The 19,288-nt window shown below is 35.9% G+C and overlaps 1 protein-coding gene across 1 annotated transcript; it reads right to left on the bottom strand.

Annotated features, from left to right (window-relative positions):
- Nucleotides 1-6,018: 6,018 nt before the first annotated feature.
- Nucleotides 6,019-17,344, bottom strand: LOC137615530 (uncharacterized). Its single transcript, XM_068345441.1, has 2 exons — nucleotides 17,335-17,344; nucleotides 6,019-6,389 (listed from the first exon to the last, which is right to left on the bottom strand). The coding sequence occupies exons 1-2, from the start codon at nucleotides 17,342-17,344 to the stop codon at nucleotides 6,019-6,021; spliced, it is 381 nt and encodes a 126-aa protein (XP_068201542.1).
- Nucleotides 17,345-19,288: the final 1,944 nt, after the last annotated feature.

Here is a 19,288-nt window from a genome sequence, read left to right as displayed (position 1 = left end):
ATAATATATATATATAATATATGAAAGTACAGAGAGAGAGAGAGAGAGAGAGAGAGAGAGAGAGAGAGGGAGAGAATTTTTTTTAGCTAAAAAAAGATACTCGATACACAGTATAGAGTTTACCGAACGTATAAAAATACATTTATATTTATTCATTTGATATAGAATTTCCTGTTTTATTCCCCCCCAATAACGAAGTTAAGAGGAGACCGCGCAATCGGCTTTTTTAATTGATTTTCTTCCTTTCTTTCCTTTTGTTATAGAATATTATACTCGGCAGCAATTGGTGTAATACATGAAAGAGTTAATCATATTTTGACACAGACTTGAATCGGCTTGGAGTCATTATTGGTAGAGTTCCAATCTTTTTTTTTCTTTCTTTCTCTTCCTAGGCTAGAAAGAAACATTGTATTGGACGTGTTGTTGTTTTTGTTATTATTATTATTATTATTGTAAGTAGTAGTAGTAGTAGTAGTAGTAGTAGTAGTAGTAGTAGTAGTAGTAGTAGTAGTAGTAACATTATTATTATTATTATTATTAGTATTATTATCATCAATATTTTGATTATTATTATTATTATTATTATTATTATTATTATTATTGTTGTTGTTGTTATTATTATTATTATTATTTTATCATTATTATTATCATTATTGTTGTTATTATTATTATTATTATTATTTTTATTATTATTATTATTATTATTATTATTATTTCATTTTTGTTATTATTATGAATTTTTTTTTAAATTATTATCTTTATTATTAATAAGATTATTATTAGTAATAAAATTATTATTATGCAATGAAATCTCATTTCACGACTTTATTTTCTCGTGAGTAATTATTGGCCAGTAATGACCTTTTTCTGTTTTGCCAGGTCATTACGAATGCTCATAATTCCCTTGACCTTTGCCGAGGGAGCATTAGACCGGTGGTCATGCTCACGCTATCGCTGGCATAGCGATGAGCCTGGATAGGACGATAGGTCCTGTACAGCAGGGGATTCCTACTTCCTACAGGAACTCCACAGTTGTCTTTCGGGAGCATTTAACATTTCAAAATATTTTAAATATTTTAAGAAGAGAAACATTAAAATGAAGCCCGAGTTTACCCTCAAGGAAGAGAACTCTAACCCAACGTAGTGGAAGACCATGGTACAGAAGCTATGGCACTACCCAAGACTAGAGAACAATGGCCTGATTTTGGAGTGTCCTTCTCCTAGAAGAGCTGCTTACCATAGCTAAAGAGTCTCTTCTACCCTTACCAAGAGGAAAATAGCCCCTGAATGATTACAGTGCAATAGTTAACCCCTTGAGAGAAATTTAATAATCTCAGTGTTGTCAGATGTATGAGGACAGAAGAGAATATGTAAAGAATAGGCCAGACTATTCGGTGTATATGTAGGCAAAAGGAAAATGTACCATAACCAGAGAGAAGAATCCAATGTAGTACTGTCTGGCCAGTCAAATGACCCCATAACACTCTAGCGGTAGCATCTCAACGCGTGTCTGGTGCCCTGGCCAACCTACTACCTATAATAATAATGTGTAGCAAGGAAGAATGTAATAACGAAGAAGTAGGCGATAAAGGAAAGAATAATAATGGAAACAAGCAGAATTAAAAGTACAATAAAATTCCTTTCCCTCGAATGTAAACACCTTCGCATCAGTGTTGCCAACCGGAATGTTGATCTTTGGACGGTTGGCAATACTGCGTCATTCTACTCTTAAGTTCGGGCTTTTCTTCGTCATTGAAAATTGGGATTTTTTTAATTGGTTAGTACTAAGTTTTTACATATGTGTATATATATATATATATATATACACATACATATACATATATATAGTGTGTTTATATGTATAGTATATATATATATATATATATATACATATACTGTATATATGTATATATATATACACATATATATATATACATATATACAGTATATGTGTGTGTATATATATATATATATATATATATAAAACCCTTTATAAGTGAGGATACTTTAACGTGGTAAAATGGTTTGTGCATTGCCATGATAATCAAAGCTGTACTAGTCAGGACCACCCATACTAGATTGGTTTGCTGTGAGCGATCAAACTAGAGTCTTCCACCATCACCAATCCGCACTGGCCAGCGTGGTGATGAAAACTGGCCAAACCTGCGATATATGAAAGGAAATGTCTGAGGCCTTTGTCCTGCAGTGGACTAGAAACGGCTGCATTTGTTTTTGTGTGGCTATAATTATATATACTTTCAATTATAATTATATTGAGTCAACCATGTGTTATTTAAAACAAAATCACAATAATTTTACAGTTTTATAAACGTATTGTATTTGAAACCACACAAATATATTATATTTCTAAATCATATTTGCATTCGCAAATGTATTATTATTATTATTATTATTATTATTATTATTATTACTTGCCAAGCTACAACCCTAGTTGAAAAAGCAGAATGCTATAAGCCCAGGGACTCCAACGAGAAAAATAGCCCAGTGAGGAAAGGAAACAAGATAATAAGAGAAGTAATTACCTATTAAAATAATATATTTAAAAAAAAAAACAGTAACATCAAAATAAATATTTCCTTTATAAACTATAAAAAACTTTAACAAAACAAGAGGAAGAGAAATATGATAGAATAGTGTACCTGAATGTACCCTCAAGCAAGAGAACTCTAACTGCTTGTTGATATAAAATTCTTCTATGATTTAAATAATCATACCTATGTTTACGAATGTAAAAACAATCACAGTTGAAAACAAAGAGTGAATGATAAAAGGAATAATAAATGATAATAATAGAAAATCAATTAATAATCATAATAGCGTTGGAATGTCTTCAAAGATCTCTCTGTTATCGTCTCTTGCCAGACGAGTGTCAAGCGCAGAAGAAGAATGAATGGATAAGACTTCATTTACTGGAATAACGAAGTTAAGTGGTTTCTCTCTAGTTTAGAATGATAATATTTTCTTTAGCTTTAAATGTCCTCCTCTCTCTCTCTCTCTCTCTCTCTCTCTCTCTCTCTCTCTGGGCCACCTAATTTATTTCCTTGTCACTAATATTATTATTATTATTTTAGCATTCATCATCATCATCATCTACACCTACTGACGCAAAGGTCCTCGGATAGATTTCACCAGTCGTCTCTATGTTGAGCTTTTAAATCAATGCCTCTCCATTCATCATTATCTCCCTCGCACTTCATAGTCCTCGGCCATGTAGGTCTGGGTCTTCCAACTCTTCTAGTGCCTTGTGTAGCCCAGTTGAAAGTTTGGTGAACTAATCTCTCTAGACATTCAGCCCACGAATCCACATGGCTAAAATGTTTCAATCGTCTAACGTTTCATTTTTCTTTATTATAGATCAAGATTTAGTTTCCTCTTCCGTCGGCCTCTATGCTCCAAAAAGGAAACGTATTTATCACTATTTATTTTTAGGGTTGTTGTGGCCTGATTGGTAACGTCTCTGCCCGGTGTTTGCCAGACGGGGGTTCGAGTCCCGCTCAGACTCATTAGTGCCTTTAGTGTCTGCAACCTTACCATCCTTGTGAGCTAAGGTTGGGGGTTTGGGGGAGCCTATAGGTCTATCTGCTGAGTCATCAGCAGCCATTGACTGGCCCTCCTGGTCCTAGCTTAGGTGGAGAAGGGGCTTGGGTGTTTATCATATATATATGGTCAGTCCTCTAGGGCATTGTCCTGCTTGCTAGGGCAGTGTCATTCTCCCTTGCCTCTGCCATTCATGAGCGACCTTTAAACCTTTAAGTGTTACGGGAACTTGTTATCTGTAATAAGTATTCAGTTATTATATATATATATATATATGTGTGTGTGTGTGTGTGTGTGTGTAATACAGCAAATACATATGTGTTCCAATGTTGTTAATGTTTTTTTTTAAATATTTGATTTTAATTTTTCATTAATTCTTATATTGTATATTTATTTCCTTGTTTCCTTTCCTCACTGGGCTATTTTTCCCTGTTGGAGCCCTTGGGCTTATCGTATCTTGCTTTTCCAACTATGGTTATAGCTTGGATAATAATAATAATAATAATAATAATAATAATAATAATACAGCTGTTTCTATTCCATTGGAAGACAGAGACCTAAGACATGTCCTTATTCATGTCTAGAGTTTGGCCAGTTTTCACCACCAGGCGGGCCAATGCAGATTGGTGATGGTGGGAGATTTTGGTCTGATTGCTCACAGCAAACCAACCTAGTACGACTGACTAGTACAGGTTTGCTGATCATGGTGATACACAAACCTTTCACCGCATTAAGGTATAATAATTTTGAATTGATATTATATGTATACTGTATATATATATATATATATATATATATATCTATATATATATATATGTATATATATATACACACATATATACATATACTTATATATATCCATATATATAAATTTATATATATATATATATATATATACATATATATATATATATATATATATGTATATATGTATATATACACACATATACATATATAGATATATTTATATATATATATATATATATATATATGTGTGTGTGTGTGTGTGTGTTATCTATGAAATCATAAATTCTTAAATTCTGTAGCTTTGTGGTACGTTTCACAGAGAGAGAGAGAGAGAGAGAGAGAGAGAGAGAGAGAGAGAGAGAGAGATAGAGAGAGAGAGGAAAGGGAAAAATTCCATGATGAATATGACATTAACAGACCGTATTCAGCCATTTGCATATTTTCTTTCTCTATGCAAATGATTCTTTTATGTCCGTCCGATCCGTCACTTCTTTTCCAAAAATTGTCATTTTTCGTTGAGTGGAAGGAATCTCAGAATACGTCTTATCAGGATTCTCAGTTCTGTTAATTCCAGGAATTTCTGTATGGAGGATTGGGTAAGATTGTGAGATGGACGGGGAGTTGTGGGGAGGTTGTAGGGTTGTGGGACAGATGTAGGAAGGTTTTAGGATTGTGGGACAGTTGTAGGAAGGTTATAGGATTGCGGGACAGGTGTAGGAAGGTTATAGGATTGTGGGACAGGTGTAGGAAGGTTACAGGATTGTTGGGCAAGTTTAGAAAGGTTATAGGATTATGGGACAGGTGTAGGAATGTTATAGGGTTTTTGGGCAGGTTTAGGATGGCTATAGGATTGTGGATGAGGTGTAGGAAGGTTATAGGATTGTGGGGCAGGTGTAGGAAGGTTATAGGATTGTAGGGAGGTGTAGGAAGGTTATAGGATTGTCGGGCAGGTGTAGGAAGGTTATATGATTGTGTGGGGAGGTGTAGGAAGGTTATAGGATTGTAGGGCAGGTGTAGGAAGGTTATAGGATTGTGGGACAAGTGTAGGAAGGTTATGGGATTGTGGGGCAGGTGTAGGAAAGTTATACGGATTGTGGAAAGGTGTAGGAACATTATAGGATTGTGGGGGAGGTGTAGGAAGGTTTTAGGATTGTGGGGCAGGTGTAGGAAGGTTATACGGATTGTGGGGCAGGTGTAGGAGGCTATAGGATTGTTGGGCAGGTGTAGGATGGTTATAGGATTGTGAGGGAGGTGTAGGAAGGTTACACGGATTGTGGGGCAGGTGTAGGAGGTTATAGGATTGTTGGCCAGGTGTAGGATGGTTATAGGATTGTGAGGGAGGTGTAGGAAGGTTATAGGATTGTTGGGCAGGTGTAGGACGGTTATAGGATTGTGAGGGAGGTGTAGGAAGGTTACACGGATTGTGGGGCAGGTGTAGAAGGTTATAGGATTGTTGGCCAGGTGTAGGATGGTTATAGGATTGTGAGGGAGGTGTAGGAAGGTTATAGGATTGTGGGGCAGGTGTAGGATGGTTATAGGATTGTGAGGGAGGTGTAGGAAGGTTACACGGATTGTGGGGCAGGTGTAGGAAGGTTATAGGATTGTGGAGGAGGTGTGGGATGGTTATAGGATTGTGGGGCAGGTGTAGGAAGGTTATAGGATTGTGGGGCAGGTGTAGGATGGTTATAGGATTGTGAGGGAGGTGTAGGAAGGTTACACGGATTGTGGGGCAGGTGTAGGAAGGTTATAGGATTGTGGAGGAGGTGTGGGATGGTTATAGGATTGTGGGGCAGGTGTAGGAAGGTTATAGGATTGTGGGGCAGGTGTAGGAAGGTTATAGGATTGTGGATGAGGTGTGGGATGGTTATAGGATTGTGGGGCAGGTGTAGGAAGGTTATAGGATTGTGGGGCAGGTGTAGGAAGGTTATAGGATTGTGGATGAGGTGTAGGAAGGTTATCGGAGTGCGAGGGAGGTGTAGCAAGGTTATAGCATTGTGGGGCAGGTGTAGGAAGGTTATAGGGTTTTTGGGCAGGTGTAGGAAGGCTATAGGATTGTGGATGAGGTGTAGGAAGGTTATCAGAGTCTGAGGGAGGTGTAGGAAGGTTATAGGATTGTGGAGGAGGTGTAGGATGTTATAGGATTGTGGGGGAGGTGTAGGAAGGGTATAGGATTGTGTGGGAGGTGTGGGAATGTTATAAGATTGTGGTATAGAAAGAGGCTAGATTGCCGGCTGAGTAATCTGAGAATAGACTGAAGAATAATTACTGGTCTGAAGAAGGTAATTACTTCCATTAACTACTGCAATTACTCATTAGATATCATCTATGGGTCCAATTTATTACTCTTTATATATAATTTATATATACACACACTATTTATATACTATATATGGCTATATGCGATCCTTTTCTGAATGTTAACACCCTAACGTGTTGAGAGGGTTTGTGTATCGCCATGATTATCAAACTTATACTAGTCAGGGCTACCCATACTAGGTTGGTTTGCTGTGAGCTATCAGACTAAAGTCTCCCACCATCACCAATTTGCATTGGTCAGCGTGGTGATGGAAATGATGGAAATGGCCAAAACGAAGACATGACTACGGACATATCTGAGGCCTGTGTCCAGCAGTTGACTAAAAACGGCTGTATTTGTAGTCGTTGTTGTTGTTGTTGTATAAGTACTATCTGTAGTTGATCATTTTAGAATATTATTTTGAAAGGAAAACTTTTACGAATATTTCCACTGCGTGGAGGCTTAGTAAAAATGATTCATTATCTTTATACATTTTGAAATGGTATGCATGATAAAATTTTCCAAACTGCAATAACATGGATTGAGTTGAGTATCTGGGAAGGTTTTCAGGTCTAAATGTATTCCTATGAACAAAACAGAAGAAAATGTTAAGGGTAATATTAAAAAGATTCTTATATCTCTAGTTTAAAACTGTTAAAGAAGATGGAAATTACTGCCAGATATTTGCTCAGACAACATCTATAACGTTTAAAACAGTTACAGAACATTAAAATTACTATCAGATCTTTGTTCAGACGTCTGAGAGAGAGAGAGAGAGAGAGAGAGAGAGAGAGAGAGAGAGAGAGAGACTTTGATGGTGGTGCCAAAGTTTTGTTGAAATAACAGTTCTAACGGGGACTTCTGGTTCACCAATATGAAGAATGTTTTTTATCTTCTCTAAAATGACATATATTTGTTTGTGTAATTCTAAGACTTGGTTGAAATATTTCTATCTATTTTCTTTCAAGGTGAAAACATTCCCCCTTAGTTTTATCTTCTGATGAATCATTAGTTTCTGAAAAATAATATAGTGAGTTAAGAATCAGATCTGTTCTCATCATCATCTCCTCCTACGCCTGTAGTCGCAAAAGGCCTCGGTTAGATTTCGCCAGTCGTCTCTATCTTGAGCTTTTATATCAATACTTCACCATTCCTCATCATCTACTTCATGCTTCATAGTCCTCAGCCATGTAGACCTTGGTCTTCCAACTCTTCTAGTACCGTGTGGAGCCCAGTTGAAAGTTTGGTGAACTAATTTCTCATGGGGAGTGCGAAGAGCATGGCCAAACCATCTGCTGTTTTAAATATATTAATTTTTCATTGTATTGGCAGTATTAGTTTTATCACAAACACATGATGAATCGCCCCCCCCCCCCCCATAATAGGTCATAAGTTGCCAGTAATGCCAGGAAAATTTCAAATAATGAGATGCCAGTTTGGTAATATTCGGATAAATAGAGAGTACCTATACTCGTTATTATCCTCCAATAATAGACATTGTAAGACCGTTTTAAGCTGTTTACTGTGGAGGTTACTACTTGCCTCGCCAGGCTGACGTTCTGGTGAGTATCTATTTAGATGATACTGGAACTGAAACAAGACACTTGTTGTGGTAGCCTATTGGAAACGTCCCTGCCTAGCGATCTGCTGAACTGGAGTTCGAGTCCTGCTCAAGCTTTATAGTTTCTTTTTGTGTCTGCAACCTTACCATCCTTGTAAGCTAGGAAAGGAGATTTTGGGGAGCCTATAGGTCCACCAGCTGAGTCATCACAGCCATTACCTGGTCCTCCTTGGTCCTAACTTGAGGGAGAGGTGCTTGGACGGTGATCATATAATTATTATTGTTACTTGCTAACCCCACAACCCTATTTGGAAAAGCAGAATGCTATAAGCCCAAGGGCTCCAACAGGGAAAATAGCTCAGTGAGGAAAGGAAACATGGAAAAATAGAATATTTCAAGAAGAGCAACAATAGTAAAATAACTATCAGTTTATAAACTATAAAATCTTTAACAAAACAAGAGGAAGAGAAATAAGATAGAACAGTGTGCCCGAGTGTACCCTCAAGCAAGAGAACTCTAACCCAAGATAGTGGAAGACCATGGTACAGAGGCGATGGCACTACCCAAGATTAGAGAACAATGGTTTAATTTTGGAGTGTCCTTCTCCTAGAAGAGCTGTATATATGGTCAGTCTCTAAGGCATTGTCACTGTCTCTTGCCTCTGCCATTCATGAGTGACCTTTATTCATCTACACTGCGGCGGTGATAGTTAGTGTAATGATAGAGATTCAATCATTCTAATTCCTATTATTATTACTAGCTAAGCTACAACCCTAATTGGAAAAACAGGATGCTATAAGCCCAAGGGCTCCAACGGGGAAAAATAGCCTAGTTAAGAAAGGAAATAAGGAAATAAATACGGATATATTAACGTAAAGGAGTGATATTACTGTCGCTAAATCGTAAAAGATAATAACAAAATAAGCTAAAATTACGGTCGCCTGTATTTTACTAAAATACGGCTGAGAACAGTATAGTTTTACGGAGAATTTCCGATTGAAATTACGCTTTTTTCTAACAGTGTAAGCTACAACCCTAGTTGGAAAAAACAGGATGCTATAAGCCCAAGGTCTGCAACAGGGAAAAATAACCCAGTGATAAAAGGAAACGAAAATATATAAACTACAAGAGGAGCAATGAACTATTAAAAGAAAACATTTTATGAACAGTAACAACATTAAAATAAATAAAATTGATAACTGAACCCTTTCACCCCCTATGGACGTACCGGTAGGTTCTTGCAAAACACTGTATTTTACATATTTTTGCATATTTTAGATAGGTTTATGAGAAACTTCAGGCATTTTCCAAAAGAATGAGACCAACCTGACCTCTCTATGACCAAAATTAAGGCTGTTAGAGCAATTTAAAAAAAAAAAAGATATAGCAAAATGTGCTTGAAAGTTCAACATACCTTTGGGGGGTAAAAGGGTGAACAAGCCAATAACAGTCACTTCAGCCGTAGCAAATTCTTTTAAAATGACAAAATGAAAGTCACAAATCCTTCATATTGAATTAACTCCCAATAACATGTCTAGTAATTAACGTTGATGCTGGAATTAATATTTTTTTTTTTATCGCGATTGTGGAAGTTTTAGATCTGTCATTTTCTTTTTTTTTAAATGGCTGGAAATGAACTTTCGAAAATGTAAATAAGTTTGATAATGAACTTTGGAAAATAGAAATGAGTTTGATAATGCACTTTGGAAAATAGAAGTGAGTTTGATAATGCACTTTGGAAAATATAAATGAGTATGATAATGAACTTTAGAAAATATAAATGAGTTCGATAATGAACTTTGGAAAATATAAATGAGTTTGATAATGAACTTTAGAAAATATAAATGAGTTTGATAATGAACTTTAGAAAATATAAATGAGTTTGATGATGAACTTTGGAAAATATAAATGAGTTTGATAATGAACTTTGGAAAATATGAATGAGTTTGATAATGAACTTTGGAAAATATAAATGAGTTTGATAATGAACTTTAGAAAATATAAATGAGTTTGATAATGAACTTTAGAAAATATAAATGAGTTTGATGATGAACTTTGGAAAATATAAATGAGTTTGATGATGAACTTTGGAAAATATAAATGAATTTGATAATGAACTTTGGAAAATAGAAATGAGTTTGATAATGAACTTTGGAAAATATGAATGAGTTTAATAATGAACTTTGGAAAATAGAAATGAGTTTGATAATGAAAAATATAAATGAGTTTGATAATGAACTTTGGAAAATAGAAATGAGTTTGATAATGAACTTTGGAAAATAGAAATGAGTTTGATAATGATAGTAATTGGTAATGAAAATATGAATGAGTTTGATAATGAATTTTGGAAAATAGAAATGAGTTTGATAATGAAAAATATAAATGAGTTTGATAATGAACTTTTGAAAATATAAATGAGTTTGATAATGAACTTTGGAATATAGAAATGAGTTTGATAATGAACTTTGGAAAATAGAAATGAGTTTGATAATGAACTTTGGAAAATATGAATGAGTTTGATAATGAACTTTGGAAAATAGAAATGAGTTTGATAATGAAAAATATAAATGAGTTTGATAATGAACTTTTGAAAATATAAATGAGTTTGATAATGAACTTTGGAAAATAGAAATGAGTTTGATAATGAACTTTGGAAAATAGAAATGAGTTTGATAATGATAGTAATTGGTAATGAAAATCACAAAAAGAGATTTGTCCACTATTCATTCTGATTATGAAGATTTTTTTTTTTATTATTATCGTTACTAGTGTACGCGACCCGTAAAAAATGACGGCTAATTATCTAGCTAGACATAAACATAGATTCAATTGCAGGAAATGAACTTTGAAAAATATAAATGAGTTTGATAATGATTTTTATTGGTAATGAAGTAAGAGATTTGTCCACTAATCAGTCTGATATGAAGGCTTTTTTTTTTCATTGTTATCGTTTCTAGTGTGCGCGATCCGTCAAAAATGAAAATGAGTTTGATAAGAGATTTGTTTTTATTATCGTTACTAGTTTACGCGACCAGTCAAAATATATTTAGCTCATAGACACATGTACACACAAATTAAATTGCGGGAAATGAACTTTGGAAAATAGAGATGAGTTTGATAATGATTCTAATTGGTAATGAAAATCCAAAAAGATTTTTTTTTATTATTATCATTATCGTTACTAGTGTACGCGACCAGTCGAAAATGACGGCTAAAAATATCTAGATATGTACACACACAGATTTAACCCTTTCAACCCCCTCCCCCTTTCCTAACTACAACATGGCAGTTTCGGCAATTTTTGGGAAAATGTGTTGTGTCCTTAACCTAGTTATGACTACCCTCTATCTCTATAACCGAGAGACTGTGAGAGACCGAGTAGTCATATGTTTGCCAATGATGCTCAGCGTGACAGGAAATAAATATGTTTATATATATACATATATATTTATATATAATATATATATATATTTATGTTTATATATAATATATATATTTATATATATATATATATATATATATGTGTGTATAATATATATATATATATGTATATATATATACACAGTATATACATGTGTATATATATATATATATGTATACATACATATATATATGGTATATATCAATTTATATATGTATATATATATATGTATATATATATATATATATATATATATATAAATATATATATTTATGTATGTATGTATGTATGTATGTATGTATGTATGTATGTATGTATGTATATATTTATGTATATCCCCAGACACTTACTCTTTATTATGTAGGAGATTATATTTACCTATTTTTTTGCCCCGCCGTAATAGTTAGAGAGATAAGTTCTTACAGAGAAAAATATGAATCCTAGAAAAGTAACAGAGAAAAATATTCCAATTCTCGAAATGTGAAATAAAATTCCCGAAAGAAACGAATTTTTTTTTTTTTTTTCCTTTTGTTATAGAATGAACAAGAATGATTTCACGATACCGATGAGATTTGCTGACGTAGCCAGAAATTCGCGAACGTCTGAGAAGTGGGAAATGTAGGAGACAATTCACTCGATGCGAAATGTTGATTTGGCATAATCGATTAAGCAGTGTTCATTGATCGTCTTCTGAAGATTCGTAAACTTGGGATAAGTGAGAGAGAGAGAGAGAGAGAGAGAGAGAGAGAGAGAGAGAGAGAGAGAATATCTTACGAAATATATGATTCGTAGATTCAATATTTTGGGGGCAGGTGGTCCTAATTACTAGGTCGATGCCCTGTCACATTTGAACAGAGCACTGATTCTCTCTCTCTCTCTCTCTCTCTCTCTCTCTCTCTCTCTCTCTCTCTCTCTCCGTCTTCATCTGCACTTAGTTATGATATTCAGTTTGAATCAAGAGAAAAAAATTAAAAAAAAAAAATATTTGGTTAATTTAATAATGTTAATGATAATAATGATTTCAGTTATTTTTATAATAATAATAATAATAATAATAATAATAATAATAATAATAATAATAATAATAATAATAATAATAATAATAATTGTATACATTTTAATAATATTAATAATTTTAATAGGCTGTAGATTGGCTCACGCTTTCGATGGTTACGTAATATAAACTGAACTTATTACTAGTTGAACCGCTAGTAGTACTAGTAATATTACTAGCAATACTAGTAATGATGACCAAATACAAAGAAACAGAAATGGCGGTCCAATTACTCACAATAAAAAATGGTTCATGGAAACCTCCCACACAATGACAGATGAAAGAGAACAATTATTGTTTCATGAAAAATATCGTCAACTCTGATGAAAATAGAATTAATCTTCGATTTAGTACTTTTAATTGTATTTGCTGAAAATGTCATGAACGGAAAATTCCCGTAACGTAATGATTAATTATTATTACATCATGATTTATATTTTATTTTACAACAACAACAACAACAACAACAAATGTACTTTACAAAATTATTTATTGTACTTTTACAAGTCCTCAGTAAATTTTATGATTTATATTTTATTTTACAACAACAACAACAACAACAACAACAACAACAACAACAACAACAACAAATGTACTTTACAAAATTATTTATTGTACTTTTACAAGTCCTCAGTAAATTTTATGATTTATATTTTGTTTCACAACAACAACAACAACAACAACAACAACAACAACAACAACAAAAAAATGCCCTTTACAGAATTATTTGTTTTACTTTACAAAATTATTTATTGTTCTTTACAAAATGTCCTCAATAAATTTCACGATTTATATTTTGTTTTACAACAACAACAACAACAAAAACAACAACAACAACAACAACAACAAATGCCCTTTATAGAATTATTTATGTTACTTTACAAATTTATTTATTTTACTTTACAAAATGTCCTCAATAAATTTCACGATTTATATTTCATTTTACAACAACAACAACAACAACAACAACAACAACAACAATTACACTTTAGAGAATTATTTATTGTGCTTTACAAAATGTACTCTGTAAATTTCGGTCTTCACCCTTTTCATAGGCTATAGGGAAAGGATTCTCTCTCTCTCTCTCTCTCTCTCTCTCTCTCTCTCTCTCTCTCTCCCTCCCCTTCATGGACCATCATTTTTCACAGATATTTTCATGATCCCTTTTGTGAGGGTCAATTCCAGTCTTTTTTTTTTTCTTCTTTTTATTATTATTATTATTATTATTACTTACTAAGCTACAACCCTAGTTGGAAAAGCAGTATGCTATAAGCCCAGGGGCTCCAACAGGGAAAATAGCTCAGTGCGGAAAGGAAAAAAGGAAAATAAAATATTCTAAGAAGAGTAACAACAATAAATATCTCCTATATAAACTATAAAAACTTTAACAAAACAAGAGGAAGAGAAATAAGATAGGAGAGTGTGCTCGAGTGTACCCTCAAGCAAGAGAACTCTAACCCAAGACAGTGAAAGGCCATGGTACAGAGGCTATGGCACTACCCAAGACTAGAGAACAGTGGTTTGATTTTGGAGTGTCCTTCTCCTAGAAGAGCTGCTTACCATAGCTAAAGAGTCTCTTCTACCCTTACCAAGAGGAAAGTGGCCACTGAACAATTACAGTGCAGTAACCCCTTGGGTGATGAAGAATTGTTTGGTAATCTGTGTTGTCAGGTGTATGAGGATAGAGGAGAATATGTAAAGAATATGCCAGACTATTCAGTGTGTATGTGGGCAAAGGGAAAATGAACCGTAACCAGAGAGGAGGATCCAATGTAGTACTGTCTGGCCAGTCAAAAGACCCCATAACTCTCTAGCGGTAGTATCTCAACGGGTGGCTGGTGCCCTGGCCAACCTACTACCGTTTTGAAATCATAAAGATATTTATCACTTTTACTAAATTGCTCTATGACAATTTTTAATCACTTCAATTTATATTTTACGTAGTATTTTACATCATACTTTATATTTTATGTTACAACAACAACATCAACAACAAATGCCGCCATTTCTAATTCATTGGTGGACAAAGGCCTCAGACATGTCAATTCAGCGTGGGGTTTGGCCAGTTTTCATATATGGCTGGCCAGTTCAGATTGATGGCGTGAGAATTTTGCCAGATCGCTCACAGCAAACCAACCTAGTATGGGTGTCCCTGACTAGTAATGCATCACCAATCGCACACAAGATGAGCTGATTGGTCAGTACGGAGTGCTACTCACCAAGATATCATTGTCACGAAAAAAAAAAATTCTTCGCTGTTGCTGTTAACTACTGAATTGTAGTTGTTCAGTGGCTACTTTCCTCTTGGTAAGGGTAGAAGAGACCCTATAGCTATGGTAAGCAGTTCTTCTAGGAGAAGGACACTCCAAAATCAAACCGTTGTTCTCTAGTCTTGGGTAGTGCCATAGCCTCTGTGCCGTGGTATTCCACTGTCTCGAGGTAGAGTTCACAAGCACAATATTCCATCTGTTTCCTTATTTGCTTTCCTCACTGGGCTATTTTTCCTTGTGGCAGTTTTTGGGCTCATTATCATACTTTTTTAAGTAGGGTTCTACCTTAGCTAATAATAATGATAATAATAGTAATAATAATAATTACATACATACATACATACATATACCAAGGCACTTCCCAAATTTTGGGGGGTAGCCGACATCAACAAAAGAAACAAAACAAAAAAGGGGACCTCTACTCTCTACGTTCCTCCCAGCCTGACAAGGGACTCAACCGTTCGGCTGGTACTGTTAGGGTGCCACAGCCCCTTACCCTCCCCCGTTATCCACCACAGATGAAGCTTCGTAATGCTGAATCCCCTGCTGCTGCTACCTCCGTGGTCATCTAAGGCACCGGAGGAAGCAGCAGGGCCTACTGGAACTGCGTCACAATCGCACGCCATTCATTCCTATTTCTAGCACGCTCTCTTGCCTCTCTCACATCTATCCTCCTATTACCCAGAGCTTTCTTCACTCCATCCATCCACCCAAACCTTGGCCATCCTCTTGTACTTCTCCCATCAACTCTTGCATTCATCACCTTCTTTATGGCTGTCTGCTAAAAAAGGTGATGAAAGAAGGATAATAATAATAATAATAATAATAATAATAATAATAATAATAATAATAATAATAATAATAACATCGCTCATGTCATCTACTATATGGGAAAGCCTAAAAGGAGACTTTGATCTTTCCAATCATATTATTATTATTACTAGTCAAGCTACAACCCTAGTTGGAAAAGCAAGATGCTATAAGCCCAAGGGCTCCAATAGCGAAAAATAGCCAGGCGAGGAAAGGAAATAATATAATACATCTCGGTTCTCCTACCGGTTGCCACCTACAAACTGTAACACGCTCCTCATATCTCATATTCTCACAGCAACCTAATTTTTATGACAACCTCCAGAGAAGTGTATCTAACAGCTCCAATTTCGTTTAATAACACATCTCTTATGAGCCTCCGTGTCTGGCCAGAAGCATGATTTGATTATTTCATCAACGTTATGTAGTTATGTAACGCCTCCATATACTTTGCTACAAACAACGGTGTCAGATAGCTCTTCATTTGCCTGACCTGTCGTGGAAATATTAGGAAAGAAGGTTTGACACCATCATCAATATTTATCACTTTTCCTATCTGTCTTCACATAATAATCCGTCTCCTTTTATTATTATTATTATTATTATTATTATTATTATTATTATTGGCTAAGCTACAACCCTAGTTCGAAAAGCAAGATGCTATAAGGCCAGGGGCCCCAACAGAGAAAATAGCACAGTGAAGAAAGGGAACAAGGAAAAATAAAATATTTTAAGAACAGTAACAACATTGAAATAAATATTTCCTATATAAACTACTGGAAAAGCAGGATGCTATAAGCTCAGGGGCCCCAACAGAGAAAATAGCCCATTGAAGAAATGGAACAAGGAAAAATAAAATATTTTAAGAACAGTAACAATATTAAAATAAATAGTTCCTATTAAACTACATAAAAACTTTAACTAAACAAGAGGAAGAGAAATTAGACAGAATAGTGTGCCTGAGTGTACCGTCAAGCAAGAAAACTCTAACTCAAGACAGTGGTAGACCACGGTACAGGGCCTATGACACTACCCATGACTAGAGAACGATGGTTTGATTTGGAGTGTTCTCCTAGAAAAGCTTATCATAGCTAAAGAGTCTCTTCTATCTTTATCAAGAGGAAAGTGGCCACTGACCGATTACAGTGCAGTAGTTAACCCCTTGAGTGAAGAAGAATTGTTTGGTAATCTCAGTGTTGTCAGGTGTATGACGACAGATGAGAAATAGTAAAGAATATGTCATACTATTTGGTGTATGTGTAGACAAAAGGAAAGTGAACTGTAACGAGAAAGAAGGATCCAATGTAGTACTGTCTGGCCAGTCAAAGGACCCCATACCTCTCTAGCGGTAGTATCTCTGTTATATAATCGTCCTAGAAGCTACTCCCATTCTGAGTGGGGATACCTGAACGTAGTGAAAGGGTTTGTTTATCACCGTGATCAGCAAAACTGTACTAGTCAGGGCCACCTATACTAAGTGATTAGACTCAAGCCTACCACCTTCACCCATCCACATTGGACAGCGTGGTGATGAAATCTGGCCAAACTCCAGACATGAATTGACATATCTGAGGTATTTGTCCTGCAGTGGATAAGAAGCGGCTGCATTTGTCTTACCTGACAACATTCGTACAGAGCATTATATAACAGTTGTACAGTTGGCTTCATTGATTCCGGTACACACACGTCTCTCTAGCTTTCCGTGAAGTGTACAGGAAATAATGAAGCCTTGTACAGTTGGCTTCATTAATTCCGGTACACAAACGTCTCTCTAGCTTTCCGTGAAGTGTACAGGAAATAATGAAGCCTTGTACAGTTGGCTTCATTAATTCCGGTACACAAACGTCTCTCTAGCTTTCCGTGAAGTGTACAGGAAATAATGAAGCCTTGTACAGTTGGCTTCATTAATTCCGGTACACAAACGTCTCTCTAGCTTTGCGTGAATTGTACCGGAGTTAATGAAGCCTTGTGCCGTTGGCTTCATTAACTCCGGTACACAAACGTCTCTCTAGCTTTCCGTGAAGTGTACAGGAAATAATGAAGCCTTGTACAGTTGGCTCCATTAATTCCGGTACACAAACGTCTCTCTAGCTTTGCGTGAATTGTACCGGAAATAATGAAGCCTTGTACAGTTGGCTCCATTAATTCCGGTACACAAACGTCTCTCTAGCTTTCCGTGAAGTGTACAGGAAATAATGAAGCCTTGTGCAGTTGGCTTCATTAATTCCGGTACACAAACGTCTCTCTAGCATTGCGTGAAGTGTACCGGAAATAATGAAGCCTTGTGCCGTTGGCTTCATTAACTCCGGTACACAAACGTCTCTCTAGCTTTCCGTGAAGTGTACAGGAAATAATGAAGCCTTGTACAGTTGGCTTCATTAATTCCGGTACACAAACGTCTCTCTAGCTTTCCGTGAAGTGTACAGGAAATAATGAAGCCTTGTACAGTTGGCTCCATTAATTCCGGTACACAAACGTCTCTCTAGCTTTGCGTGAATTGTACCGGAATTAATGAAGCCTTGTACAGTTGGCTCCATTAATTCCGGTACACAAACGTCTCTCTAGCTTTCCGTGAAGTGTACAGGAAATAATGAAGCCTTGTACAGTTGGCTTCATTAATTCCGGTACACAAACGTCTCTCTAGCTTTGCGTGAAGTGTACCGGAATTAATGAAGCCTTGTGCCGTTGGCTTCATTAATTCCGGTACACAAACGTCTCTCTAGCTTTGCGTGAAGTGTACCGGAATTAATGAAGCCTTGTGCCGTTGGCTTCATTAATTCCGGTACACAAACGTCTCTCTAGCTTTGCGTGAAGTGTACCGGAATTAATGAAGCCTTGTGCCGTTGGCTTCATTAATTCCGGTACACAAACGTCTCTCTAGCTTTGCGTGAAGTGTACCGGAATTAATGAAGCCTTGTGCCGTTGGCTTCATTAATTCCGGTACACAAACGTCTCTCTAGCTTTGCGTGAAGTGTACCGGAATTAATGAAGCCTTGTGCCGTTGGCTTCATTAATTCCGGTACACAAACGTCTCTCTAGCTTTGCGTGAAGTGTACCGGAATTAATGAAGCCTTGTGCCGTTGGCTTCATTAATTCCGGTACACAAACGTCTCTCTAGCTTTGCGTGAAGTGTACCGGAATTAATGAAGCCTTGTGCCGTTGGCTTCATTAATTCCGGTACACAAACGTCTCTCTAGCTTTGCGTGAAGTGTACCGGAATTAATGAAGCCTTGTGCCGTTGGCTTCATTAATTCCGGTACACAAACGTCTCTCTAGCTTTGCGTGAAGTGTACCGGAAATAATGAAGCCTTGTGCCGTTGGCTTCATTAATTCCGGTACACAAACGTCTCTCTAGCTTTTGCGTGAAGTGTACCGGAAATAATGAAGCCTTGTGCCGTTGGCTTCATTAACTCCGGTACACAAACGTCTCTCTAGCTTTGCGTGAAGTGTACAGGAAATAATGAAGCCTTGTGCCGTTGGCTTCATTAACTCCGGTACACAAACGTCTCTCTAGCTTTGCGTGAAGTGTACCGGAAATAATGAAGCCTTGTGCCGTTGGCTTCATTAACTC

The sequence above is a fragment of the Palaemon carinicauda genome, chromosome 21 (genome assembly GCF_036898095.1).
Source record: "Palaemon carinicauda isolate YSFRI2023 chromosome 21, ASM3689809v2, whole genome shotgun sequence".
Classification (NCBI taxonomy): domain Eukaryota; kingdom Metazoa; phylum Arthropoda; class Malacostraca; order Decapoda; family Palaemonidae; genus Palaemon; species Palaemon carinicauda.
Note: the sequence above shows the minus strand (reverse complement) of the source record. Positions and strands in the feature narration are given on the sequence as shown.